General features: G+C 50.2%; 1 protein-coding gene across 2 annotated transcripts in view; it reads left to right on the forward strand.

The window, feature by feature from the left end:
- The window catches only part of tlr5b (toll-like receptor 5b), a 37,473-nt gene extending 16,277 nt beyond the window's left edge, over positions 1–21,196 (forward strand). For both annotated transcript variants that reach the window (XM_072500245.1, XM_072500246.1), the window contains one exon: positions 16,343–21,196. In XM_072500245.1, coding sequence (XP_072356346.1) covers positions 16,349–19,006 — 2,658 coding nt within the window. In that variant the 5' untranslated portion in view covers positions 16,343–16,348 and the 3' untranslated portion in view covers positions 19,007–21,196. The remainder of the gene's footprint in view (positions 1–16,342) is intronic.
- The last annotated feature ends 2,783 nt before the right edge of the window (positions 21,197–23,979 follow it).

The following is a 23,979-nucleotide window of genomic DNA, read 5'->3' on the forward strand; positions in this document are numbered from 1 at the left end:
GTGTCTCTGAGCGGGAGAAATCCAGAGTGCAGTCTGGGAAGGTAAGTGGTATTTGTGTCTGTGTCTCTGAGCGGGAGAAATCCGGAGTGCAGACTGGGAAGGTAAGTGGTATTTGTGTCTGTGTCTCTGAGCGGGAGAAATCCGGAGTGCAGTCTGGGAAGGTCAGTGGTATTTGTGTCTGTGTCACTGAGTGGGAGAAATCCGGAGTGCAGACTGGGAAGGTAAGCGGTATTTGTGTCTGTGTCTCTGAGCGGGAGAAATCCGGAGTGCAGTCTGGGAAGGTCAGTGGTATTTGTGTCTGTGTCTCTCTCTGTGTCTCTGAGCGGGAGAAATCCGGAGTGCTGTCTGGGAAGGTAAGTGGTATTTGTGTCTGTGTCTCTGAGTGGGAGAAATCCGGAGTGCTGTCTGGGAAGGTAAGTGGTATTTGTGTCTGTGTCTCTGAGCGGGAGAAATCCGGAGTGCTGTCTGGGAAGGTAAGTGGTATTTGTGTCTGTGTCTCTGAGTGGGAGAAATCCGGAGTGCTGTCTGGGAAGGTAAGTGGTATTTGTGTCTGTGTCTCTGAGCGGGAGAAATCCCGAGTGCAGTCTGGGAAGGTCAGTGGTATTTGTGTCTGTGTCTCCGAGCGGGAGAAATCCGGAGTGCAGACTGGGAAGGTCAGTGGTATTTGTGTCTGTGTCTCTCTCTGTGTCTCTGAGCGGGAGAAATCCGGAGTGCAGTCTGGGAAGGTCAGTGGTATTTGTGTCTGTGTCTCCGAGCGGGAGAAATCCGGAGTGCAGACTGGGAAGGTCAGTGGTATTTGTGTCTGTGTCTCCGAGCGGGAGAAATCCGGAGTGCAGACTGGGAAGGTCAGTGGTATTTGTGTCTGTGTCTCTGAGCGGGAGAAATCCGGAGTGCAGTCTGGGAAGGTCAGTGGTATTTGTGTCTGTGTCTCTGAGCGGGAGAAATCCGGAGTGCAGACTGGGAAGGTCAGTGGTATTTGTGTCTGTGTCTCCGAGCGGGAGAAATCCGGAGTGCAGACTGGGAAGGTCAGTGGTATTTGTGTCTGTGTCTCTCTCTATGTCTCTGAGCGGGAGAAATCCGGAGTGCAGTCTGGGAAGGTCAGTGGTATTTGTGTCTGTGTCTCCGAGTGGGAGAAATCCGGAGTGCAGTCTGGGAAGGTCAGTGGTATTTGTGTCTGTGTCTCTGAGCGGGAGAAATCCGGAGTGCAGACTGGGAAGGTCAGTGGTATTTGTGTCGGTGTCTCTGAGCGGGAGAAATCCGGAGTGCAGACTGGGAAGGTCAGTGGTATTTGTGTCTGTGTCTCCGAGCGGGAGAAATCCGGAGTGCAGACTGGGAAGGTAAGTGGTATTTGTGTCTGTGTCTCTCTCTGTGTCTCCGAGTGGGAGAAATCCGGAGTGCAGTCTGGGAAGGTAAGTGGTATTTGTGTCTGTGTCTCTGAGCGGGAGAAATCCGGAGTGCAGACTGGGAAGGTAAGCGGTATTTGTGTCTGTGTCTCTGGGCGGGAGAAATCCGGAGTGCAGTCTGGGAAGGTCAGTGGTATTTGTGTCTGTGTCTCTCTCTGTGTCTCTGAGCGGGAGAAATCCGGAGTGCAGTCTGGGAAGGTAAGTGGTATTTGTGTCTGTGTCTCTGAGCGGGAGAAATCCGGAGTGCTGTCTGGGAAGGTAAGTGGTATTTGTGTCTGTGTCTCTGAGTGGGAGAAATCCGGAGTGCTGTCTGGGAAGGTAAGTGGTATTTGTGTCTGTGTCTCTGAGCGGGAGAAATCCGGAGTGCTGTCTGGGAAGGTAAGTGGTATTTGTGTCTGTGTCTCTGAGTGGGAGAAATCCGGAGTGCTGTCTGGGAAGGTAAGTGGTATTTGTGTCTGTGTCTCTGAGCGGGAGAAATCCCGAGTGCAGTCTGGGAAGGTCAGTGGTATTTGTGTCTGTGTCTCCGAGCGGGAGAAATCCGGAGTGCAGACTGGGAAGGTCAGTGGTATTTGTGTCTGTGTCTCTCTCTGTGTCTCTGAGCGGGAGAAATCCGGAGTGCAGTCTGGGAAGGTCAGTGGTATTTGTGTCTGTGTCTCCGAGTGGGAGAAATCCGGAGTGCAGACTGGGAAGGTCAGTGGTATTTGTGTCGGTGTCTCTGAGCGGGAGAAATCCGGAGTGCAGTCTGGGAAGGTAAGCGGTATTTATGTCTGTGTCTCTGAGCGGGAGAAATCCGGAGTGCAGTCTGGGAAGGTCAGTGGTATTTGTGTCTGTGTCTCTGAGCGGGAGAAATCCGGAGTGCAGACTGGGAAGGTCAGTGGTATTTGTGTCTGTGTCTCCGAGCGGGAGAAATCCGGAGTGCAGACTGGGATGGTAAGTGGTATTTGTGTCTGTGTCTCTGAGCGGGAGAAATCCGGAGTGCAGACTGGGATGGTAAGTGGTATTTGTGTCTGTATCTCCGAGCGGGAGAAATCCGGAGTGCAGACTGGGAAGGTCAGTGGTATTTGTGTCTGTGTCTCTCTCTGTGTCTCTGAGCGGGAGAAATCCGGAGTGCAGTCTGGGAAGGTCAGTGGTATTTGTGTCTGTGTCTCCGAGTGGGAGAAATCCGGAGTGCAGTCTGGGAAGGTCAGTGGTATTTGTGTCTGTGTCTCTGAGCGGGAGAAATCCGGAGTGCAGACTGGGAAGGTCAGTGGTATTTGTGTCGGTGTCTCTGAGCGGGAGAAATCCGGAGTGCAGACTGGGAAGGTCAGTGGTATTTGTGTCTGTGTCTCCGAGCGGGAGAAATCCGGAGTGCAGTATGGGAAGGTAAGTGGTATTTGTGTCTGTGTCTCTCTCTGTGTCTCCGAGCGGGAGAAATCCGGAGTGCAGTCTGGGAAGGTAAGTGGTATTTGTGTCTGTGTCTCTGAGCGGGAGAAATCCGGAGTGCAGACTGGGAAGGTAAGTGGTATTTGTGTCTGTGTCTCCGAGCGGGAGAAATCCGGAGTGCAGACTGGGAAGGTCAGTGGTATTTGTGTCTGTGTCTCTGAGTGGGAGAAATCCGGAGTGCAGTCTGGGAAGGTAAGTGGGATTTTGTCTGTGTCTCCGAGCGGGAGAAATCCGGAGTGCAGTCTGGGAAGGTAAGTGGGATTTTGTCTGTGTCTCCGAGCGGGAGAAATCCGGAGTGCAGACTGGGAAGGTAAGTGGTATTTGTGTCTGTGTCTCCGAGTGGGAGAAATCCGGAGTGCAGACTGGGAAGGTCAGTGGTATTTGTGTCTGTGTCTCCGAGCGGGAGAAATCCGGAGTGCAGACTGGGAAGGTAAGTGGTATTTGTGTCTGTGTCTCTCTCTGTGTCTCCGAGCGGGAGAAATCCGGAGTACAGTCTGGGAAGGTAAGTGGTATTTGTGTCTGTGTCTCCGAGCGGGAGAAATCCGGAGTGCAGACTGGGAAGGTCAGTGGTATTTGTGTCTGTGTCTCTGAGCGGGAGAAATCCGGAGTGCAGACTGGGAAGGTAAGTGGTATTTGTGTCTGTGTCTCCGAGCGGGAGAAATCCGGAGTGCAGTCTGGGAAGGTAAGTGGTATTTGTGTCTGTGTCTCCGAGCGGGAGAAATCCGGAGTGCAGTCTGGGAAGGTCAGTGGTATTTGTGTCTGTGTCTCTGAGCGGGAGAAATCCGGAGTGCAGACTGGGAAGGTAAGTGGTATTTGTGTCTGTGTCTCCGAGCGGGAGAAATCCGGAGTGCAGACTGGGAAGGTCAGTGGTATTTGTGTCTGTGTCTCCGAGCGGGAGAAATCCGGAGTGCAGACTGGGAAGGTAAGTGGTATTTGTGTCTGTGTCTCCGAGCGGGAGAAATCCGGAGTGCAGTCTGGGAAGGTCAGTGGTATTTGTGTCTGTGTCTCTCTCTGTGTCTCTGAGTGGGAGAAATCCGGAGTGCAGACTGGGAAGGTAAGCGGTATTTGTGTCGGTGTCTCTGAGCGGGAGAAATCCGGAGCGCAGACTGGGAAGGTAAGCGGTATTTGTGTCTGTGTCTCCGAGCGGGAGAAATCCGGAGTGCAGACTGGGAAGGTCAGTGGTATTTGTGTCTGTGTCTCCGAGCGGGAGAAATCCGGAGTGCAGACTGGGAAGGTCAGTGGTATTTGTGTCTGTGTCTCCGAGTGGGAGAAATCCGGAGTGCAGACTGGGAAGGTAAGTGGTATTTGTGTCTGTGTCTCCGAGCGGGAGAAATCCGGAGTGCAGACTGGGAAGGTCAGTGGTATTTGTGTCTGTGTCTCCGAGCGGGAGAAATCCGGAGTGCAGACTGGGAAGGTCAGTGGTATTTGTGTCGGTGTCTCTGAGCGGGAGAAATCCGGAGTGCAGACTGGGAAGGTAAGTGGTATTTGTGTCTGTGTCCCTGAGCGGGAGAAATCCGGAGTGCTGTCTGGGAGGGTAAGTGGTATTTGTGTCTGTGTCTCTGAGTGGGAGAAATCCGGAGTGCAGACTGGGAAGGTCAGTGGTATTTGTGTCGGTGTCTCTGAGCGGGAGAAATCCGGAGTGCAGTCTGGGAAGGTAAGTGGTATTTGTGTCTGTGTCTCCGAGCGGGAGAAATCCGGAGTGCAGACTGGGAAGGTCAGTGGTATTTGTGTCTGTGTCTCTCTCTGTGTCTCCGAGCGGGAGAAATCCGGAGTGCAGACTGGGAAGGTCAGTGGTATTTGTGTCTGTGTCTCTGAGCGGGAGAAATCCGGAGTGCAGTCTGGGAAGGTCAGTGGTATTTGTGTCTGTGTCTCCGAGCGGGAGAAATCCGGAGTGCAGACTGGGAAGGTGTGGGTCGTATCTCCCTATTCCGTTACTGGACACGGATGCAGCGGTGTTGGGGAAGTTCTTGGCTATGTGCTTCGAGCCTGCCTCCCAGAGGTTATATCAGAGGAGCAAACGGGGTTTGTTAACGGGAGACAGTTCTTGGCCAATGTTCGAAGACGACTTCATGTCTAAAGGATTTAGATGTTTCAGGCGGGATAGAGGGGGATGTAAAAGGGGAGGCGGAGTTGCGCTACTTGTTCAGGAGAGTATCACAGCTATACAGCGAGAGGACACCTCAGAGGGCAGTGAGGCTATATGGGTAGAGATCAGGAATAAGAAGGGTGCAGTCACAATGTTGGGGGTATACTACAGGCCTCCCAACAGCCAGCGGGAGATAGAGGAGCAGATAGGTAGACAGATTTTGGAAAAGAGTAAAAACAACAGGGTTGTGGTGATGGGAGACTTCAACTTCCCCAATATTGACTGGGACTCACTTAGTGCCAGGGGCTTAGACGGGGCAGAGTTTGTAAGGAGCATCCAGGAGGGCTTCTTAAAACAATATGTAAACAGTCCAACTAGGGAAGAGGCGGTACTGGACCTGGTATTGGGGAATGAGCCCGGCCAGGTGGTAGATGTTTCAGTAGGGGAGCATTTCGGTAACAGTGACCACAATTCAGTAAGTTTTAAAGTACTGGTGGACAAGGATAAGAGTGGTCCGAGGATGAATGTGCTAAATTGGGGGAAGGCTAATTATAACAATATTAGGCGGGAACTGAAGAGCATAGATTGGGGGCGGATGTTTGAGGGCAAATCAACATCTGACATGTGGGAGGCTTTCAAGTGTCAGTTGATAGGAATACAGGACAGGCATGTTCCTGTGAGGAAGAAAGACAAATACGGCAATTTTCGGGAACCTTGGATGACGAATGATATTGTAGGCCTCGTCAAAAAGAAAAAGGAGGCATTTGTCAGGGCTAAAAGGCTGGGAACAGACGAAGCCTGTGTGGCATATAAGGAAAGTAGGAAGGAACTTAAGCAGGGAGTCAGGAGGGCTAGAAGGGGTCATGAAAAGTCATTGGCAAATAGGGTTAAGGAAAATCCCAAGGCTTTTTACACTTACATAAAAAGCAAGAGGGTAGCCAGGGAAAGGGTTGGCCCACTGAAGGATAGGCAAGGGAATCTATGTGTGGAGCCAGAGGAAATGGGCGAGGTACTAAATGAATACTTTGCATCAGTATTCACCAAAGAGAAGGAATTGGTAGATGTTGAGTCTGGAGAAGGGGGTGTAGATAGCCTGGGTCACATTGTGATCCAAAAAGACGAGGTGTTGGGTGTCTTAAAAAATATTAAGGTAGATAAGTCCCCAGGGCCGGATGGGATCTACCCCAGAATACTGAAGGAGGCTGGAGAGGAAATTGCTGAGGCCTTGACAGAAATCTTTGGATCCTCGCTGTCTTCAGGGGATGTCCCGGAGGACTGGAGAATAGCCAATGTTGTTCCTCTGTTTAAGAAGGGTGGCAGGGATAATCCCGGGAACTACAGGCCGGTGAGCCTTACTTCAGTGGTAGGGAAATTACTGGAGAGAATTCTTCGAGACAGGATCTACTCCCATTTGGAAGCAAATGGACGTATTAGTGAGAGGCAGCACGGTTTTGTGAAGGGGAGGTCGTGTCTCACTAACTTGATAGAGTTTTTTGAGGAGGTCACTAAGATGATTGATGCAGGTAGGGCAGTAGATGTTGTCTATATGGACTTCAGTAAGGCCTTTGACAAGGTCCCTCATGGTAGACTAGTACAAAAGGTGAAGTCACACGGGATCAGGGGTGAACTGGCAAGGTGGATACAGAACTGGCTAGGCCATAGAAGGCAGAGGGTAGCAATGGAGGGATGCTTTTCTAATTGGAGGGCTGTGACCAGTGGTGTTCCACAGGGATCAGTGCTGGGACCTTTGCTCTTTGTAGTATATATAAATGATTTGGAGGAAAATGTAACTGGTCTGATTAGTAAGTTTGCAGACGACACAAAGGTTGGTGGAATTGCGGATAGCGATGAGGACTGTCTGAGGATACAGCAGGATTTAGATTGTCTGGAGACTTGGGCGGAGAGATGGCAGATGGAGTTTAACCTGGACAAATGTGAGGTAATGCATTTTGGAAGGGCTAATGCAGGTAGGGAATATACAGTGAATGGTAGAACCCTCAAGAGTATTGAAAGTCAAAGAGATCTAGGAGTACAGGTCCACAGATCACTGAAAGGGGCTACACAGGTGGAGAAGGTAGTCAAGAAGGCATACGGCATGCTTGCCTTCATTGGCCGGGGCATTGAGTATAAGAATTGGCAAGTCATGTTGCAGCTGTATAGAACCTTAGTTAGGCCACACTTGGAGTATAGTGTTCAATTCTGGTCGCCACACTACCAGAAGGATGTGGAGGCTTTAGAGAGGGTGCAGAAGAGATTTACCAGAATGTTGCCTGGTATGGAGGGCATAAGCTATGAGGAGCGATTGAATAAACTCGGTTTGTTCTCACTGGAACGAAGGAGGTTGAGGGGCGACCTGATAGAGGTATACAAAATTATGAGGGGCATAGACAGAGTGGATAGTCAGAGGCTTTTCCCCAGGGTAGAGGGGTCAATTACTAGGGGGCATAGGTTTAAGGTGAGAGGGGCAAAGTTTAGAGTAGATGTACGAGGCAAGTTTTTTACGCAGAGGGTAGTGGGTGCCTGGAACTCACTACCGGAGGAGGTAGTGGAGGCAGGGACGATAGGGACATTTAAGGGGCATCTTGACAAATATATGAATAGGATGGGAATAGAAGGATACGGACCCAGGAAGTGTAGAAGATTGTAGTTTAGTCGGGCAGTATGGTCGGCACGGGCTTGGAGGGCCGAAGGGCCTGTTCCTGTGCTGTACATTTCTTTGTTCTTTGTTTTGTTTGTTTCCTTTTCCAGTCCCTGGACCGGAGGTCATTATTTTATTGGATGTGGAAAAGGCGTTTGCCAGGGTGAAGTGGGGTTATTTGTTTGAGATCCTTGGGTGGTTTGGCTTTGGGCCTAGATTTATAGCTTAGATCCAACTCTTATATACACCCGCCACTGCGAGTTCTTGTACAAATGCTTTGAATTTGAAGTATTTCCACCTGATGTGAGGCACAAGATGGGGGTGTCCATTGTTCCCACTATTGTTTGCCTGAGCAATTCAGCTCCTGCCCATAACATTGAGGTCATCCACATAGTGGAGAGGAATAGAGAGGGGAGGGAGGGAGAACTTAATGATTAAGTTCTTAATCATAATCTTTACTATTGTCACAAGTAAGCTCACCGTATAACATAATAATCTTTATTGTCACAAGTAGGCTTACATTAACACTGCAATGAAGTTACTGTAAAAATCCCCTGGTCACCACATTCTGGCGCCTGTTCGGGTCACAGAGGGAGAATTCAGAATGTCCAATTCACCTAACAGCATGTCTTTCAGGACTTGTGGGAGGAAACCGGAGCACCCGGAGGAAACCCACGCAGACACGGGGAGAACGTGCAGACTCCACACAGACAGTGAACCAAGCCGGGAATCCAACCTGGGACCCTGGCACTGTGAAGCCACTGTGCTAACCACTGTGCCGTGATGCTATTGGCTGACAGATCCCGGGTCCTGGTTGGCTATTGAGCCCAGGCTCCGCCCTGAAGGCGGAGTATAAGAACCCGTGCTTCTCCCCGCAGCTCCATTCTGTTGCTGAACTGCTGGGAGCAAGTCACGCTTAATAAAGCCTCATCGACTTCATCTCTACTCGTCTCTCTCGTAAGTCATTGTGCGCTACAATTTATTAAGCATGCTTAAAGGACTATGGAGCTCAGGATCGCCCCGGAATGCCTGCGGATCAGCCCCCACGCTGTGAACTCGGCAGCAGTTTTTAAACACTGGCAAGCTTGTTTCGAAGGCTACCTCCGAACGGCCCTCGGCCGGGTCACAGAAGACCAGAAACTGCAGGTCCTGCACTCAAGGGTAAGCCCGGAAATTTACCCTCTCATAGAAGACGCAGAGGATTTCCCGACGGCGTTCGCAGCACTGAAGAGCATCTACGTTCGCCCCGTGAACCAGGTCTACGCACGCTACCAACTCGCAACGAGACGGCAAAGTCCCGGAGAATCGTTGGAGGAGTTCTACGCCGCGCTGCTAATTTTGGGACGGGGCTGCAGCTGCCCGCCGGTAAACGCGACTGAACACACGGTCATGTTAATTCGCGATGCGTTTGTGGCAGGTATGAACTCTCTCCAAATCCGCCAAAGACTTTTAGAAAAAGAGTCGCTAGGACTCTCAGAGGCACGGGCCATCGCAGCTTCCCTAGATGTGGCCTCACAGAACGCCTACGGCCCCGACCGCGCGGCAGCCCCTTGGGCTCCGTGGACCCCCGTCACGACAAACCCCCCCCCCTCCCCTCCCTCACAGGCTTGCGTGGTTAAGACGCCAGATCACCCCGGGGGGGCCCGCTGCTATTTCTGCGGCCAGGCGAAACACCCCCGGCAGCGCTGCCCGGCCCGCGCAGCTATTTGCAAGAGCTGCCGCAAAAAGGGCCATTTCGCGGCTGTGTGCCGGTCCCGGGGGGTCGCCGCAATCCCCGGAGAAGAAAGAGCCCAGTGCATCCCAAATGCTCCCCAACCCCCCCATGTGCGACCCGCGGGCGCCGCCATTTTGGGTCCCGGCCACCACGAGGGGCGGATGGGCGCCGCCATCTTGTGACCCCCAGCCATGTGCGATGCATGGGGGTGGCCATTTTGTCCACGTGCGATCCATGGGGGCGGCCATTTTGTCCACCCCCGGCCGCGTGCGATTCATGGACGCCGCCATCTTGGATGACAACAAAGGACCCCAGCATCGACGGCTCCACGGGGTCCGAAGAAGACGCTGAGACACTACGACCATGACTGGCCTCGGTGACGCTGGATCAATCACGGCCCTGGACGCTCCAGACGACAACAACGGTGCTGATCAACGGACACGAGACACCATGCCTGATCGACTCCGGGAGCACCGAAAGCTTCATCCAACCCGACACGGTAGGACGCTGTTTTTTGACCATCCGTCCCAGTACGCAAAAGATTTCCCTAGCTGCAGGATCCCACTCCGTAGAGATCAAAGGGTTCTGCATAGTGACCCTAACGGTGCAAGGGAGGGAGTTTAAAAACTACAGGCTCTACGTCCTTCCCCAACTCTGCGCGCCCACATTACTGGGATTAGATTTCCAGTGCAACCTGCAGAGCCTAACATTTCAATTCGGCGGCCCTATACCCCCACTCACTATCTGCGGCCTCGCAACCCTCAAAGTTGAACCGCCATCCTTGTTCGCAAACCTCACCCCGGATTGCAAACCCGTCGCCACTAGGAGCAGACGGTACAGCGCCCAGGACCGGATATTTATTCGGTCTGAAGTCCAGCGATTGCTGAAGGAAGGCATAATCCAGGCCAGCAATAGTCCCTGGAGAGCACAGGTGGTAGTAGTAAAGACCGGGGAGAAGCAAAGGATGGTCATAGATTATAGCCAGACCATCAACAGGTACACACAGCTAGACGCGTACCCTCTCCCCCGCATATCCGACATGGTCAATCGGATTGCCCAATATAAGGTCTTCTCCACCGTGGACCTCCAGTCCGCCTACCCCCGCATATCCGACATGGTAAATCGGATTGCCCAATATAAGGTTTTCTCCACCGTGGACTTCCAGTCCGCCTACCACCAGCTCCCCATCCGCCCAGGTGACCGCAAGTACACAGCCTTCGAGGCAGACGGGCGTCTATACCACTTCCTAAGGGTCCCATTTGGCGTCACGAACGGGGTCTCGGTCTTCCAACGGGAGATGGACCGAATGGTTGATCAACACGGGTTACAGGCCACGTTCCCGTATCTCGACAATGTAACCATCTGCGGCCACGATCAGCAGGACCACGACGCCAACCTCCAAAAATTCCTCCAGACCGCTAACGCCTTGAACCTCACATACAATGAGGAAAAGTGCGTTTTTAGCACAAACCGGCTGGCCATCCTGGGATACGTAGTGCGCAATGGGATAATAGGCCCCGACCCCGAACGCATGCGCCCCCTCAAGGAATTTCCCCTTCCCCACTGCTCCAAAGCCCTGAAACGTTGCCTGGGGTTCTTTTCATATTACGCCCAGTGGGTCCCCCAGTATGCAGACAAGGCCCGCCCCCTAATACAGACCACTACCTTCCCTCTGTCGACAGAGGCTTGCCAGGCCTTCAGCCGCATCAAAGCGGATATCGCAAAGGCCACGATGCGTGCCATCGATGGGTCCCTCCCCTTCCAGGTCGAGAGCGACGCCTCCGACGTAGCTCTGGCGGCCACCCTTAACCAAGCTGGCAGACCCGTGGCTTTTTTCTCCCGAACCCTCCACGCTTCAGAAATCCGCCACTCCTCAGTGGAAAAGGAAGCCCAAGCCATAGCGGAAGCTGTGCGACATTGGAGGCATTACCTGGCCGGCAGGAGATTCACTCTCCTCACTGACCAACGGTTGGTAGCCTTCATGTTCGATAATGCACAGCGGGGCAAAATTAAAAATGACAAGATCTTAAGGTGGAGGATCGAGCTCTCCACCTTCAACTACAAGATCTTGTACCGTCCCGGGAAGCTGAACGAGCCGTCCGATGCCCTATCCCGCGGCACATGCGCCAACGCACAAATAGACCGTCTCCAAGCCCTCCACGAGGACCTCTGCCACCCGGGGGTCACTCGGTTCTACCATTTTATAAAGTCCCGCAACCTCCCCTACTCCGCGGAGGAGGTCCGTACTGTCACCAGGAACTGCCACATCTGCGCAGAGTGCAAACCGCACTTTTTCAGGCCGGATAGGGCGCACCTGATCAAGGCTTCCCGCCCCTTTGAATGCCTCAGTCTAGATTTCAAAGGGCCCCTCCCCTCCACCGACCGCAACGCATACTCCCTGAACATGGTGGACGAGTACTCCCGTTTCCCCTTCGCCATCCCCTGCCCCGACATGACAGCGGCCACAGTCATTAAAGCCCTTAGCACCATATTCACACTGCTCGGTTGCCCCGCATATATCCATAGCGACAGGGGGTCCTCCTTCATGAGTGACGAGCTGCGCCAGTTCCTGCTCAGCAAGGGTATAGCCTCGAGCAGGATGACCAGCTACGACCCCCGGGGGAACGGGCAAGTAGAAAGGGAGAACGGCACGGTCTGGAAGACCGTCCTACTGGCCCTACGGTCCAGGGATCTCCCAGTTTCCCGGTGGCAGGAGGTCCTCCCGGACGCTCTCCACTCCATCCGGTCGCTGCTGTGTACCGCCACTAACCAAACGCCCCATGAGCGCCTCCTTGTCTTCCCCAGGAAGTCCTCCTCCGGAATGTCGCTGCCGACCTGGCTGGCGGCCCCAGGACCCATCTTGCTCCGGAAACATGTGCGGGCGCACAAGTAGGACCCGTTGGTCGAGAGGGTTCACCTCCTCCACGCGAACCCGCAGTACGCCTATGTGGCGTACCCCGACGGCCGACAGGACACGGTCTCCCTGCGAGACCTGGTGCCCGCCGGCAACACACACACCCCCCCGACACCGATCATCCCCTCCCTGCCACCGGCGCACCCTGCGACCGCCCCCTTCCCGGGAGGATCGGTCCTCCTCCCGTGTCCGACCAGGAGTGAAACAGAAACAAACACGTAAACGCTCCCGGAGACGACAACGCTGGAACAAGCACCTGCACCACCACCGGGGCTGAGGCGATCGACGAGGAAGACCAGACCGCCCGCCCGACTCGTGGCATCGGTGTGACACCAAGAACGTTGTTGGACTATAATGCAAATGTTCTTTTTCTTACGAATATTGTAAACCGTTCACAAATCTTGTACATAGCCCAGTGTAGGGCTAAGATTGTAACGACATGCCCAAAATGTTTCCTCCTAGGACCAGCCTTGTAAACCCCTACCACCATACGAACCACCACCCCGCCGGGTTCATTTTTAACAAGGGGTGAATGTGGTGGTATGTATTGGGGGTCATGTGGGACTGTGAAGCCGTGATGCTATTGGCTGACAGATCTCGGGTCCTGGTTGGCTGTTGAGCCCTGGCTCCGCCCTGAAGGCGGAGTATAAGAACCCGTGCTTCTCCCCGCCGCTCCATTCTGTTGCTGAACTGCTGGGAGCAAGTCACGCTTAATAAAGCCTCATCGACTTCATCTCTACTCGTCTCTCTCGTAAGTCATTGTGCGCTACACAGACGATTTGTTGCTGTGTGTGACAGACCCTCTCTCCAGGGAGATAATGAAGCTGCTTGGAAGATTAGGCCACACTTGGAGTAAAGATTTACCAGGATGTTGCCTGGTATGGGGGGCATTAGCTATGGGGGGCATTAGCTATGAGGAGCGGTTGAATAAACTCGGTTTGTTCTCACTGGAACGACGGAGGTTGAGGGGAGACCTGATAGAGGTCTACAAAATTATGAGGGGCATAGACAGAGTGGATAGTCAGAGGCTTTTCCCCAGGGTAGAGGGGTCAATTACTAGGGGGCATAGGTTTAAGGTGAGAGGGGCAAGGTTTAGAGTAGATGTACGAGGCATGTTTTTTACGCAGAGGGTAGTGGGTGCCTGGAACTCGCTACCGGAGGAGGTGGTGGAAGCAGGGACGATAGGGACATTTAAGGGGCATCTTGACAAATACATGAATAGGATGGGAATAGAGGGATACGGACCCAGGAAGTGTAGAAGATTGTAGTTTAGTCGGGCAGCATGGTCGGCACGGGCTTGGAGGGCCGAAGGGCCTGTTCCTGTGCTGTACATTTCTTTGTTCTTTGTTATTTGTCTCTCTCCCCGGGTATAAATTGAACAGAGGGAATGCTGTCTGGAGTATCTCTGAGGGAGCGGAGCTGATCTGGGAAGGTTGCCCTTTTGCCTGGCCAGGTCCAGCTTCTGTTATCTGGGAATCTGGGAGGGCCATGATCGGGCCTCACTCCATAAACTAATTGTTGGTTATCTGGTCAGTCTGGTGAAGGCTGACCTGAAGATTGGGAAAACCTCCTGCTGACCTCGGTGGACAGGCTTCAGTCGGCAAAGAGAATATCCTCCCATGATTTCTCTTTTTGTTTCACTGCTGTCCAGTTTTCCTCCCAAATCGTGACAGTCAGTAAAATGTTAGGGCGAGATAGGCAGTCGGGGGGGGGGGGGGCTGGCTTTGCCCAATCTGTTGTTTTATTGGGTGAAGAATATTGAGAGGGTCAGGTGTTTGGGGTGGGGGGGGAGGGGGGCTCTACAGAGTCAACCAACTCCGCCTCCTCATGCATTGGCGCGGCCTTAGTTTAAGGTGGTTCATAGAACACACCTGACTAGGGCACGGATGAGTAAGTTCTTCTCGGAAGTAGATGATGGGTGTGAGCGGTGTTCTGGGGTCAGATGCATCATACGCTCATGTTCTGGTCTTGTTCTAAGCTTAAGAGGTTTTGCGTCTCCTTCAGCACCATGTCGAGAATTCCCAGGGTTGAGTTGGTGCCTTTTGGTGGCTATCTTTGGGGTTTCAGATTTACCGGAGCTGCAGGCAGGGACTCCACTTAGTGCAGAGGCGGAGGAAGGGACTCGGTGAAGATATCTTGGTGAGAAAATCCTTGAGAGTATGATGGCGAATGATGTGTTTGAAAGGGTGGAACAACGGGAGATGCCCAAAGGAGTAGGGGGCAGGCCAATTACCCAAGGGATGGGCAATAAATGCTGGCCGAGCCGGCAATGCCCATGCCACATTAAAGGGTATGATCTGGTGATAGGTGTGCACCACCCCTGTGACAGTCTAGGTGGAACAAGTGGTGGGTCGTACAGCTAGGTGGGGATGCATTATTTAAGGGAGAGCTGTCATCATTCAACAGTAAGAAGTCTTACAACACCAAATTAAAGTCCAACAGGTTTGTTTCAAATCACTAGCTTTCATTCACCTGAGGAAGGAGCAGCGCTCCGAAAGCTAGTGACATCGAAACAAACCTGTTGGACTTTAACCTGGTGTTGTAAGACTTCGTACTGTGCTCACCCCAGTCCAACGCCGGCATCTCCTCGTCATGGCTATCATCCCACAGTCAGGTTTCCATTATGACCATGGTGTTGATGCAATCATCCACATTACCTTCCAGAATGATAAGAGCCTTGTTCACAAGTGAATAGAAATACTGGTGGGACTTCTGGACTTCGAGGCGAGAGTTGATAAAGTCCCTTATCAGAGACTATCAGCTAAAGTTGAAGCTAATGGAATTGGAGGCAAATTATTGACCTGGTTTGGAGCTGGGCTGAGTGGCAGGTGACAGAGAGTAGGGATAACGGAGGCAGATATTCTAGTTTACAGGATATGATTAACGGGGGCGGCACGGTAGCACAGTGGTTAGCACTGCTGCCTCACAGTTCCAGGTTCGACCCGGCTTGCTATCTTCTCCGCGTGTCTGCGTGGGTTTCCTCCGGCTGCTCCGGTTTCCTCCCACAGTCCAAAGACGTGCAGGTTAGGTGGATTGGCCATGATAAATTGCCCTTCATGTCCAAAAAGGTTAGTCAGGGTTACTGGGTTACAGGGATAGGGTGGAGGCGTGGGTTTAAGTAGGGTGCTCTTTCCAAGGGCCGGTGCAGACTCGATGGGCCAAATGGCCTCCTTTTGCACTGAAAATTCTATGAATGTTGACGGATTGAGTGACAACATTGTGACAAATGGATTTCATTGTAGGCAAATGTGAAATCATCAATTTTGGAACCATGGAGGATAGAACACGGTAATTTTTAAATGCTGGAAACTAGAAACAGTGGAGGCCTAACGAGATTGTGTCCCAATGCACATATGTACAGAAAGTAAATTATAAAGGCTATATAGCAGCAGGAGTCAACCAGATGGCCCTCTGAGTCGGCTCCACCATGCCTATATGATCATGGCTTTTTGCTTCAACATCACTTTCCCGTCCAGTCCCCATATTCCTTCACTCCAAATCTGTCTCGGCCTTAAATTTTTCAAACGATGGAGCACCCACAACCCTCTCGGATAGAGAATTCCAAAAATTCACAACCCGCCGGTGAAGTAATTCCTCCTCATCTCAGTCCCAGCCCCTGATCCTGATCATGTGCCCTAATGTTTTAAATCCCATGATCAGCAGAAACAATCTCCCAGCGGCCACTCGAATCCAGCGGCCACTCGAATCCAGCGGCCACTCGAATCCAGCGCCCACTCGAATCCAGCGCCCACTCGAATCCAGCGCCCACTCCTACCCAGTTTCTGCAGAGTTTTGTAAGTGTTTGCGAGATCACCTCTTTCTTCTAAACTCCAGAGGAACAGCTTTGATCCCCAAAGTTAGTGGTGACCTGGAATGTCCGGTAGGTTGGTGGAAGCAGATTCAATAATAACTTTCAAAAGGGAATTGAATAAGTACTTGAAAGGGAAAGGTTACAAGGTTGAGCAAAGAGCAAGGGAGTGGGATTGATGGATAATTAAATGAGCTGAATGATCTACATTGGTGCCGTACCATTCTATGTCTCTATAATCACAATCGGCAAAATTACTAATAGGTCATTGTGAGCGGTCCACCCGAAACTCAATTGGTTACGAAGATGATTTATTTAGCAGACACTAATGAATAATTCACCTCTTTTCTTTAATAGGGCATCATGATGTTACACTTGGCTCTGTACCTTCTTGGGGCCTTCACAGCAGCTCAGGAAGCTGATTCCAAAACCTGCTCCAGGTATCAGAACGACATGACCTGCCAGAAATGTACTGAAATCCCACCAGTGCCAATCGACATTGTCAACCTCAACTTAAATGGAAACAGCATCAAGGTTATTGAAGAGACATCATTTTCTTCCCGGGGCCAATTACAATTCCTATCAGTTGGGTTGCAGGAAGAGCCACCAATGTGTGTCGGGGCAAGAGCATTCAGAAATCTACCCAACCTGGCATCTCTGGACCTGGGGGGAAACAAAGAACTGGAGCTGGACGTGGAGGCATTTTCTGGGCTCAGAAAGCTGCAGGTCTTGTACCTGGACCATAATGGTCTCAATGACTCCATCCTGCAACAAGGATATTTTAAAGATTTAGTCTCTCTGCGCACCCTCATTCTCGAAGGAAACAAGATCGAACACATCAAACCAGATGCAACATTCCGCAACCTACGCTCACTGGTAAATGTTCGTTTTAAAGCAAATCGGATTCGCCAGATTTGTGACGGGGATCTGGACAATGTTCGACCGAGGAATTTCCAAACATTTGATATCTCCTCAAACAGATATTTGTACAACAATGAAAGCTTTGACTGGGAGAAATGTGGCAATCCTTTCCAGGACATAACGCTTCACACTTTGGACATTTCACTAACTGCCCTCAGCGTCCAACAGCTGGAGAAGATGTTTTCAGCTGTAAGAGGAACACTTATTATCCAAATAAAAATGCACTTCATGTCCTTTGGTAGATCATTTGGTTTTAACAATATAGATGATCCAAACAATCGGACATTTTCTGGTCTCCGTGACAGTTCTGTGTTGATTCTGGACATGACCCATGGGTATATCTTCACTCTTGCAACAAATGTGTTTTCACACTTGGCTTCCTTGATGATTCTAACATTATCTTTGAACAAGATCAATCAGATTGAAAAGAATGCATTCTTTGGCCTCGAGTCCCTTCAACAGTTAAATCTTTCTTTCAATCTTTTGGGGGAGATCTACTCATCAACCTTTGATGGTCTGAGGGATGTCTCATACATTGATCTGCACCACAACCATATTGGGGCCATTCAGCACAACGCATTTCATGGACTGAATCAACTGAAGACATTGAATCTTCGAGACAATTCTCTCTCCATCATTCCTGGGTTGCACCCCCTGCCACGATTGGCTTATTTCTTGATGGGCCACAACCGACTCACGACAGTTTTTGGCCTGAAGGCAGTTTCCAGTAGCACCTTTCTCGATTTCTCAAACAACGCCCTGAACAACCTCAATGTTTTCTATGAGATCATGCAGCTCCCTGCGGTGGAGTATCTTTTGTTGAGGGAGAATCGTATGGCGATGTGCACTCCTGCTCATTCTGACACCATTCCAAAAGACAACCAGTTATTACATCTTGATCTCTCTAGCAACTTCCTCCAGTTGATGTGGACAAGGAATGAGTGCCTGGAGGTGTTCCATAATCTGACTAATCTAACTGTCCTTCTCCTTCATCATAACTATCTCACTGAGCTACCACAAGATGTTTTCAATGGTTTGGATTCTCTAAAGAGACTCAACTTGTCATCTAACTCCTTGTCCCAGCTCAGCCTTGGCTTGTTTCCCAGCACTCTTGAAACTCTCGACCTGTCTAAAAACCGCCTTGTGTCACCCAACCCGGAGCTCTTCAGTTTTGTGAGGCATCTCGACCTGAGGCAAAACCAATACATCTGTGATTGTCGTCTCAGGGACTTTATCGAATGGCTAAATGGCACTGAGGTGGATTTGATGAAACCGTTAACTGAGGTATATTGTGCGTTTCCTGAAGAGTTTCAAGGGGTACCTCTTCTTTATCTGAATACTGATGGATGTGAGGAAGGTGTTAATATGGAGCCAATACAATTTGCTCTTTTTGTTTTCTCCATTACGGCCTTACTGATTATGATCACTTCTGTTCTTCTCTACAATAAATACAGGGGCTTGTTCTTCATCTGGTACAAAAGAACAGCAAACAAGATTCTGAACGGTCAAAAAGTTAACCTGGAAGAAAAGGACTACAGGTTTGATGCATACCTGTGCTTTAGCAGTAAGGACATTGAGTGGGTGAAAAATTCACTTCTGCAATACTTGGACTCGCAGTTTGATGAGGCAAACAGATTTCAGCTTTGCTTTGAAGATCGCGACTTCATTCCCGGAGAAGATCACATTACAAATATCCGCGATGCCATCTGGAACAGCAAGAAGACAGTCTGCATTGTAACCAGGCAGTTCCTGAAGGACGGTTGGTGTGTCGAAGCCTTCAATATTGCCCAGAGCCGACTCTTCCACGAAATGAGGGACGTGATGGTTGTGCTGGTTGTTGGCACGCTCCTGGACTTCCAACTAATGAAGTACCGGCCCATCCGAACATACATCCGGAGCAGGCAGTACTTCCGCTGGCCGGAAGATCCGCAGGACCACAGATGGATCTTGGATAAGCTGGCAGGCCAGATTTTGAAGGAGCCCAAAAGGGAAGATCCAATGTTGCAGAAGGTGAAGCCTTTCCAACGATTGAATTTCTTCAATCGGAAGAAGGCAAACGATGATATTGGATTGCAACGGGTAGCGACAGTCACAAGATAATAATGCAAGTCCCTGTTTGCAGAAGATACAACATCTGGCTTTAGGCCAGCTGCAAGTCTAAAAGGCGCTTTGCTGCTTTGTATATCGCCTGTAACGCAACTACCTCAAAAATGACAATGACTCTGATATCCCACAGCTTGCTGTCTGGATAATGCAGTATTCATGGCCATTCACTCCCCCTTTTGACATGCTGTTTATTCCTCACTCCTCTTCAGCTTTCTCCCCCCCAAACATTTCTCACCCCCCCCCCCTCCCAACACCTCCCCAACACCTCCTACGCCCCCCCCCCCCCCCCCCACCCAAACAGCACACTAGTCCAATATGTTGGTACTTCAGTGAGACACAGGTCAGGATAGTCTCCTCCCAACACTTACTCCCCACCCATACTTACGTGTCCTCTTTAACCCTGCTTCCCCAGTAATCTGTCCACATTGAGATTTTAATCCCTACATTGTTGTCTTAATAGGAAGAAAATAAATACTTGCTTTCCTGTCGTACCTTTCTCAAACTCAGACAAGTACTTTCTAGCCAATGAAGTACTTAATAAAATGTAGTCACTGTTATCATCGTCATTTAATGGCACAGAAGGAGACCATTCGGAGTCCATGCTAGCTCCCTGCAAAGCAATTCAGTCAGTCCTCTTCCCCCACTCAATTCCTGCCTTGCAAGTTTATTTCCTTTAAATTCCCATCAAAATTCCCTTTGAAGCCATTTCTACTTTTGCCACTGTCAAGAGGAAGTGAGAGTCAGATCATTGCCACTCGCTGGATTAAAAACATTCCTCCTCAGGTCAGCATGGTGGCACAGTGGGTTAGCACTGCTGCCTCACGGCGCCGAGGTCCCAGGTTCGATCCCGGCTCTGGGTCACTGTCCGTGTGGAGTTTGCACAGTCTCCCCGAAAGATGTGCAGGTTAGGTGGACTGGCCACGCTAAATTGCCCCTTAATTGGAAATTGAATTGGGTACTCTAAATTTATATTAAAAAAAGGTTCCTCCTCCAATTCCCCTTCATTTCTTGTCCAAAATCTTCAATGTTCACGCTTTGGAACTGTGCCATTAAGTCTGTATTTCCTCTCCCCATCCCTTCTGTCAAATACATCACCTCACACTTCTCTGCATTAAATTCCATCTGCCACTTCTCTGCCCATCCTGCCAGCCTACCTGCCACCTGTTTCGGGCAATTTGAATCGTCCTCATTGTCTGTCACTCCTCTAAGTTTGGCGTCATCAACAAGTTCTGAAACTTTACTCCCCAGTCATTTCTACACATATGAAAAAAGCAATGGTCCTAACATTGACGCTATGGGAACGCCAGCATGTGCCACATTTCAGTATGAAAAACAACCGTTCACCAGACTCCATTCTTTCTGTCCTTCAGCCAATTTTTCTTATCCAATTGGACATGGATCCTCCTATTCCAGAAGCCACAATTTGGTGAATCAGCCTTTCATGTGGTACCTTGGATTGTATCCATGTAGGCAGTAACCACCACATTCCCTTCGTCGTCATCTCTGTTCATTCTTCAAAAAAATCCACTTCAATTAATCAAGTTTACAAATCCCTGTTGGCTCCGCTTAATTAACTCAAACTTGTCCAACTGCCTGCTGATTTTTTCCTACTTAATTATGGATCCCAAAAACTTACCCACCACAGATGTTAGACTAACCGACCTGTAGTTTCTTGCATCCTTTCTTGAATAAGTGTGTCACATTTGCCACTCTCCAATCCTCTGGCACAGGCTTGTCCAACATCCATCCACAGGCCAAACCTCTCCATCCAGTCTGTGGACCAAGTTCACTGTCGCGGGGTCAAAATCCGGGGCCTCCCTAACAGCACAGATGGTGTACCTACACCACATAGAATGCAGCAGTTTGTAAAGGCAGCACACCGCCACCTTCTCAAGGGCAATTAGGGATGGACAGCAAAAGGCAGGTCTAGCCAGCGACGCCCACATCCTGTGACAGGATGAATATGGCTGCTAGTAAATGCAGAGCTGAAATGATAGAAAGGAAGCGAGAAATCCTACATAACAGAGGCCGAGTTGGAAAGGAGATGAGATCACACCCTTGTAATGAAAATGTTTGTAACTATATGAGATTTATCTTTGTTGAAATGTGCTTCATATGATAATTAATGTTCAAGTTATGCTGATTTTAGTTGGTTTGATACAGTAAAGGTTTTAACAACTGAAATCTCGTCCAGCAGTTTCCTTTTTTTTGGTGCCATTGGAATTCCTCCCTTCTTAGTTAACAGTCTGGATGGGGATTATAACAGAGTAAGATATGGACAGCAGAGTTTTGGATGACTTCAAGCTTACGGAGGGTAGAGTGCGGTGACCAGCCAGGAGTGTGTTGGAATAATTGAGTCCAGGGGTAACAAAAGCATGAATGAGGGTTTCAGCAGCAGATGGAAAGGCTGGGAATCCCATGGTGAGTAACTCACCTCCTGACCCCCCCAAAGCCTGTCCATATCTACAAGGCACAAGTCAGGAGTGTAATGGAATACTCTCCACTTGCCTGGATGAGTGCAGCTCCAACAACACTCGTGAAGCTCAACACCATCCAGGACAAAGCAGCCCGCTTGATTGCTCCTCCTTCCACAAACATTCAAACCCTCCACCACCGACAAACAGTGGCAGCCGTCTGTACCATCTACAAACTGCACTGCAGTAACGCACCAAGGTTCCTTAGACAACACTTTCCAAACCAACGACGCTGGCCGAACTGTACACAGTTATAAACAACTACCAAACAACACCCGGAGGCCTTGTTCATCGTGGCCGGGGACTTCAACAAGGCTAACCTCGAGTGTACTGCCAAAATTCCACCAGCATATCTCCTGTCCCACCAGGGACGACAACACGCTTGACCTCTGCTTCTCAAAAATCAAGGGCACTTACCGTTCCATCCCCCGACCGCACTTTGGGAAATCAGACCATAAGACAGTGCTCCTTCTCCCGGCATACAAGCAGAAACTCAGGCGGGAGAATCTAGCTAAGAAGGTCGTGCAGCACTGGTCCGAGGAAACAGAAGAGCTCCTATGTGACTGCTGAGAGACAGTAAACTGGTCCATATTTAAGAATTCAGCGACCAACTTAAATGAGTATGCCACCACCGTCACAGATTTAATCTGCAAATGTGTGGATGACTGCGTGCCAAACAAAGCAGTACGTACGTTCCCCAACCGGAAACTGGAGCTCAATCACGGGATTGACCCCCTACTGAAGGACAGATCTGAGGCGTCAAGTCAGACGACCCTGACCTATACAAGAAATCCAGGTACGACCTCCGCAAAGCCATCAGAGATGCCAAGAGAGAATATCAAACCAGCTGGAGTCACAGACAGAGTCTCGGCAGTTGTGGCAAGGACTAAACAACATAACGGGCTACAAAGTGAAGCCGAGCAGTATCTCTGGCAGCAGCGCACCCCTCCCCGATAAACTCAATGCATTCTATGCTTGGTTCGAACAGGAAACCAACGATCCGCTATCAAGTGCCCCAGCAGCTCATAACTCACTCATACCCACCATCACAGCTTCCGAAGTCAAATCAGCCTTCCTGAAAGTGAATCCTCGGAAGGCGACAGGTCCGGACGGGATCCCTGGTTGTGCACTAAGAGCCTGCGCAGACCAGCTGGCAGATGATGTTCGCAGACATCTTTAACCCGTCCCTACTCCGCTTCGAGGTCCCCACCTGCTTCAAGAAGACCACCATCATACCGGTGCCCAGAACAACCAGCCAACATGCCTCAATGACTACCGTCCGGTGGCCTTGACATTAGTCGTAATACATAAGAACTAGGAGTAGGCCACCTGGCCCCTCGAGCCTGCTCCACCATTCAATGAGATCATGGCTGATCTTTTGTGGACTCAGCTCCACTTTCCGGCCCGAACACCATAACCCTTAATCCCTTTATTCTTCAAAAAACTATCTATCTTTATCTGAAAAACATTTATTGAAGGAGCCTCAACTGCTTCACTGGGCAGGGAATTCCATAGATTCACAACCCTTTGGGTGAAGACGTTCCTCCTAAACTCAGTCCTAAATCTACTTCCCCTTATTTTGAGGCTATGCCCCCTAGTTCTGCTTTCACCCGCCAGTGGAAACAACCTGCCCACATCTACCCTATCTATTCCCTTCATAATTGTATATAAGAACCCCCCTCATCCCTCTAAATTCCAATGAGTACAGTCCCAATCTACTCAACCTCTCCTCATAATTTAACCCCTTCAGCTCTGGGGTTAACCTAGTGAATGTCCTCTGCACACCCTCCAGCGCCAGTACGTCCTTTCTCAGGTAAGGAGACCAAAACTGAACACAATACTCCAGATGTGGCCTCACTAACACCTCATACAATTGCAGCATAACCTCCCTAGCCTTAAACTCCATCCCTCTAGCAATGAAGGACAAAATTCCATTTGCCTTCTTAATCACCTGTTGCACCTATCAACCAACTTTTTGCATTTCATGCACTAGCACACCCAGGTCTCTGCACAGCAGCATGTTTTAATATTTTAGCATTTAAATAATAATCCCTTTTGCTGTTATTCCTACCAAAATGGATAACCTCACATTTGTCAACATTGTATTCCATCTGCCAGACCCTAGCCCATTCACTTAAACTATCCAAATCCCTCTGCAGACTTCCAGTATCCTCAGCACTTTTTGCTTTACCACTTATCTTAGTGTCGTCTGCAAACTTGGACACATTGCCCTTGGTCCCCAACTCCAAATCATCTATGTAAATTGTGAACAGTTGTGGGCCCAACACTGATCCCTGAGGGACACCACTAGCTACTGATTGCCAACCAGAAAAACACCCATTAATCCCCACTCTTTGCTTTCTATTAATTAACCAATCCTCTATCCATGTTACTACTTTCCCCTTAATGCCATGCATCTTTATCTTATGCAGCAACCTTTTGTGTGGCGCCTTGTCAAAGGCTTTCTAGAAATCCAGATATACCACATCCATT

Source organism: Scyliorhinus torazame, chromosome 4 (genome assembly GCF_047496885.1).
Source record: "Scyliorhinus torazame isolate Kashiwa2021f chromosome 4, sScyTor2.1, whole genome shotgun sequence".
Classification (NCBI taxonomy): domain Eukaryota; kingdom Metazoa; phylum Chordata; class Chondrichthyes; order Carcharhiniformes; family Scyliorhinidae; genus Scyliorhinus; species Scyliorhinus torazame.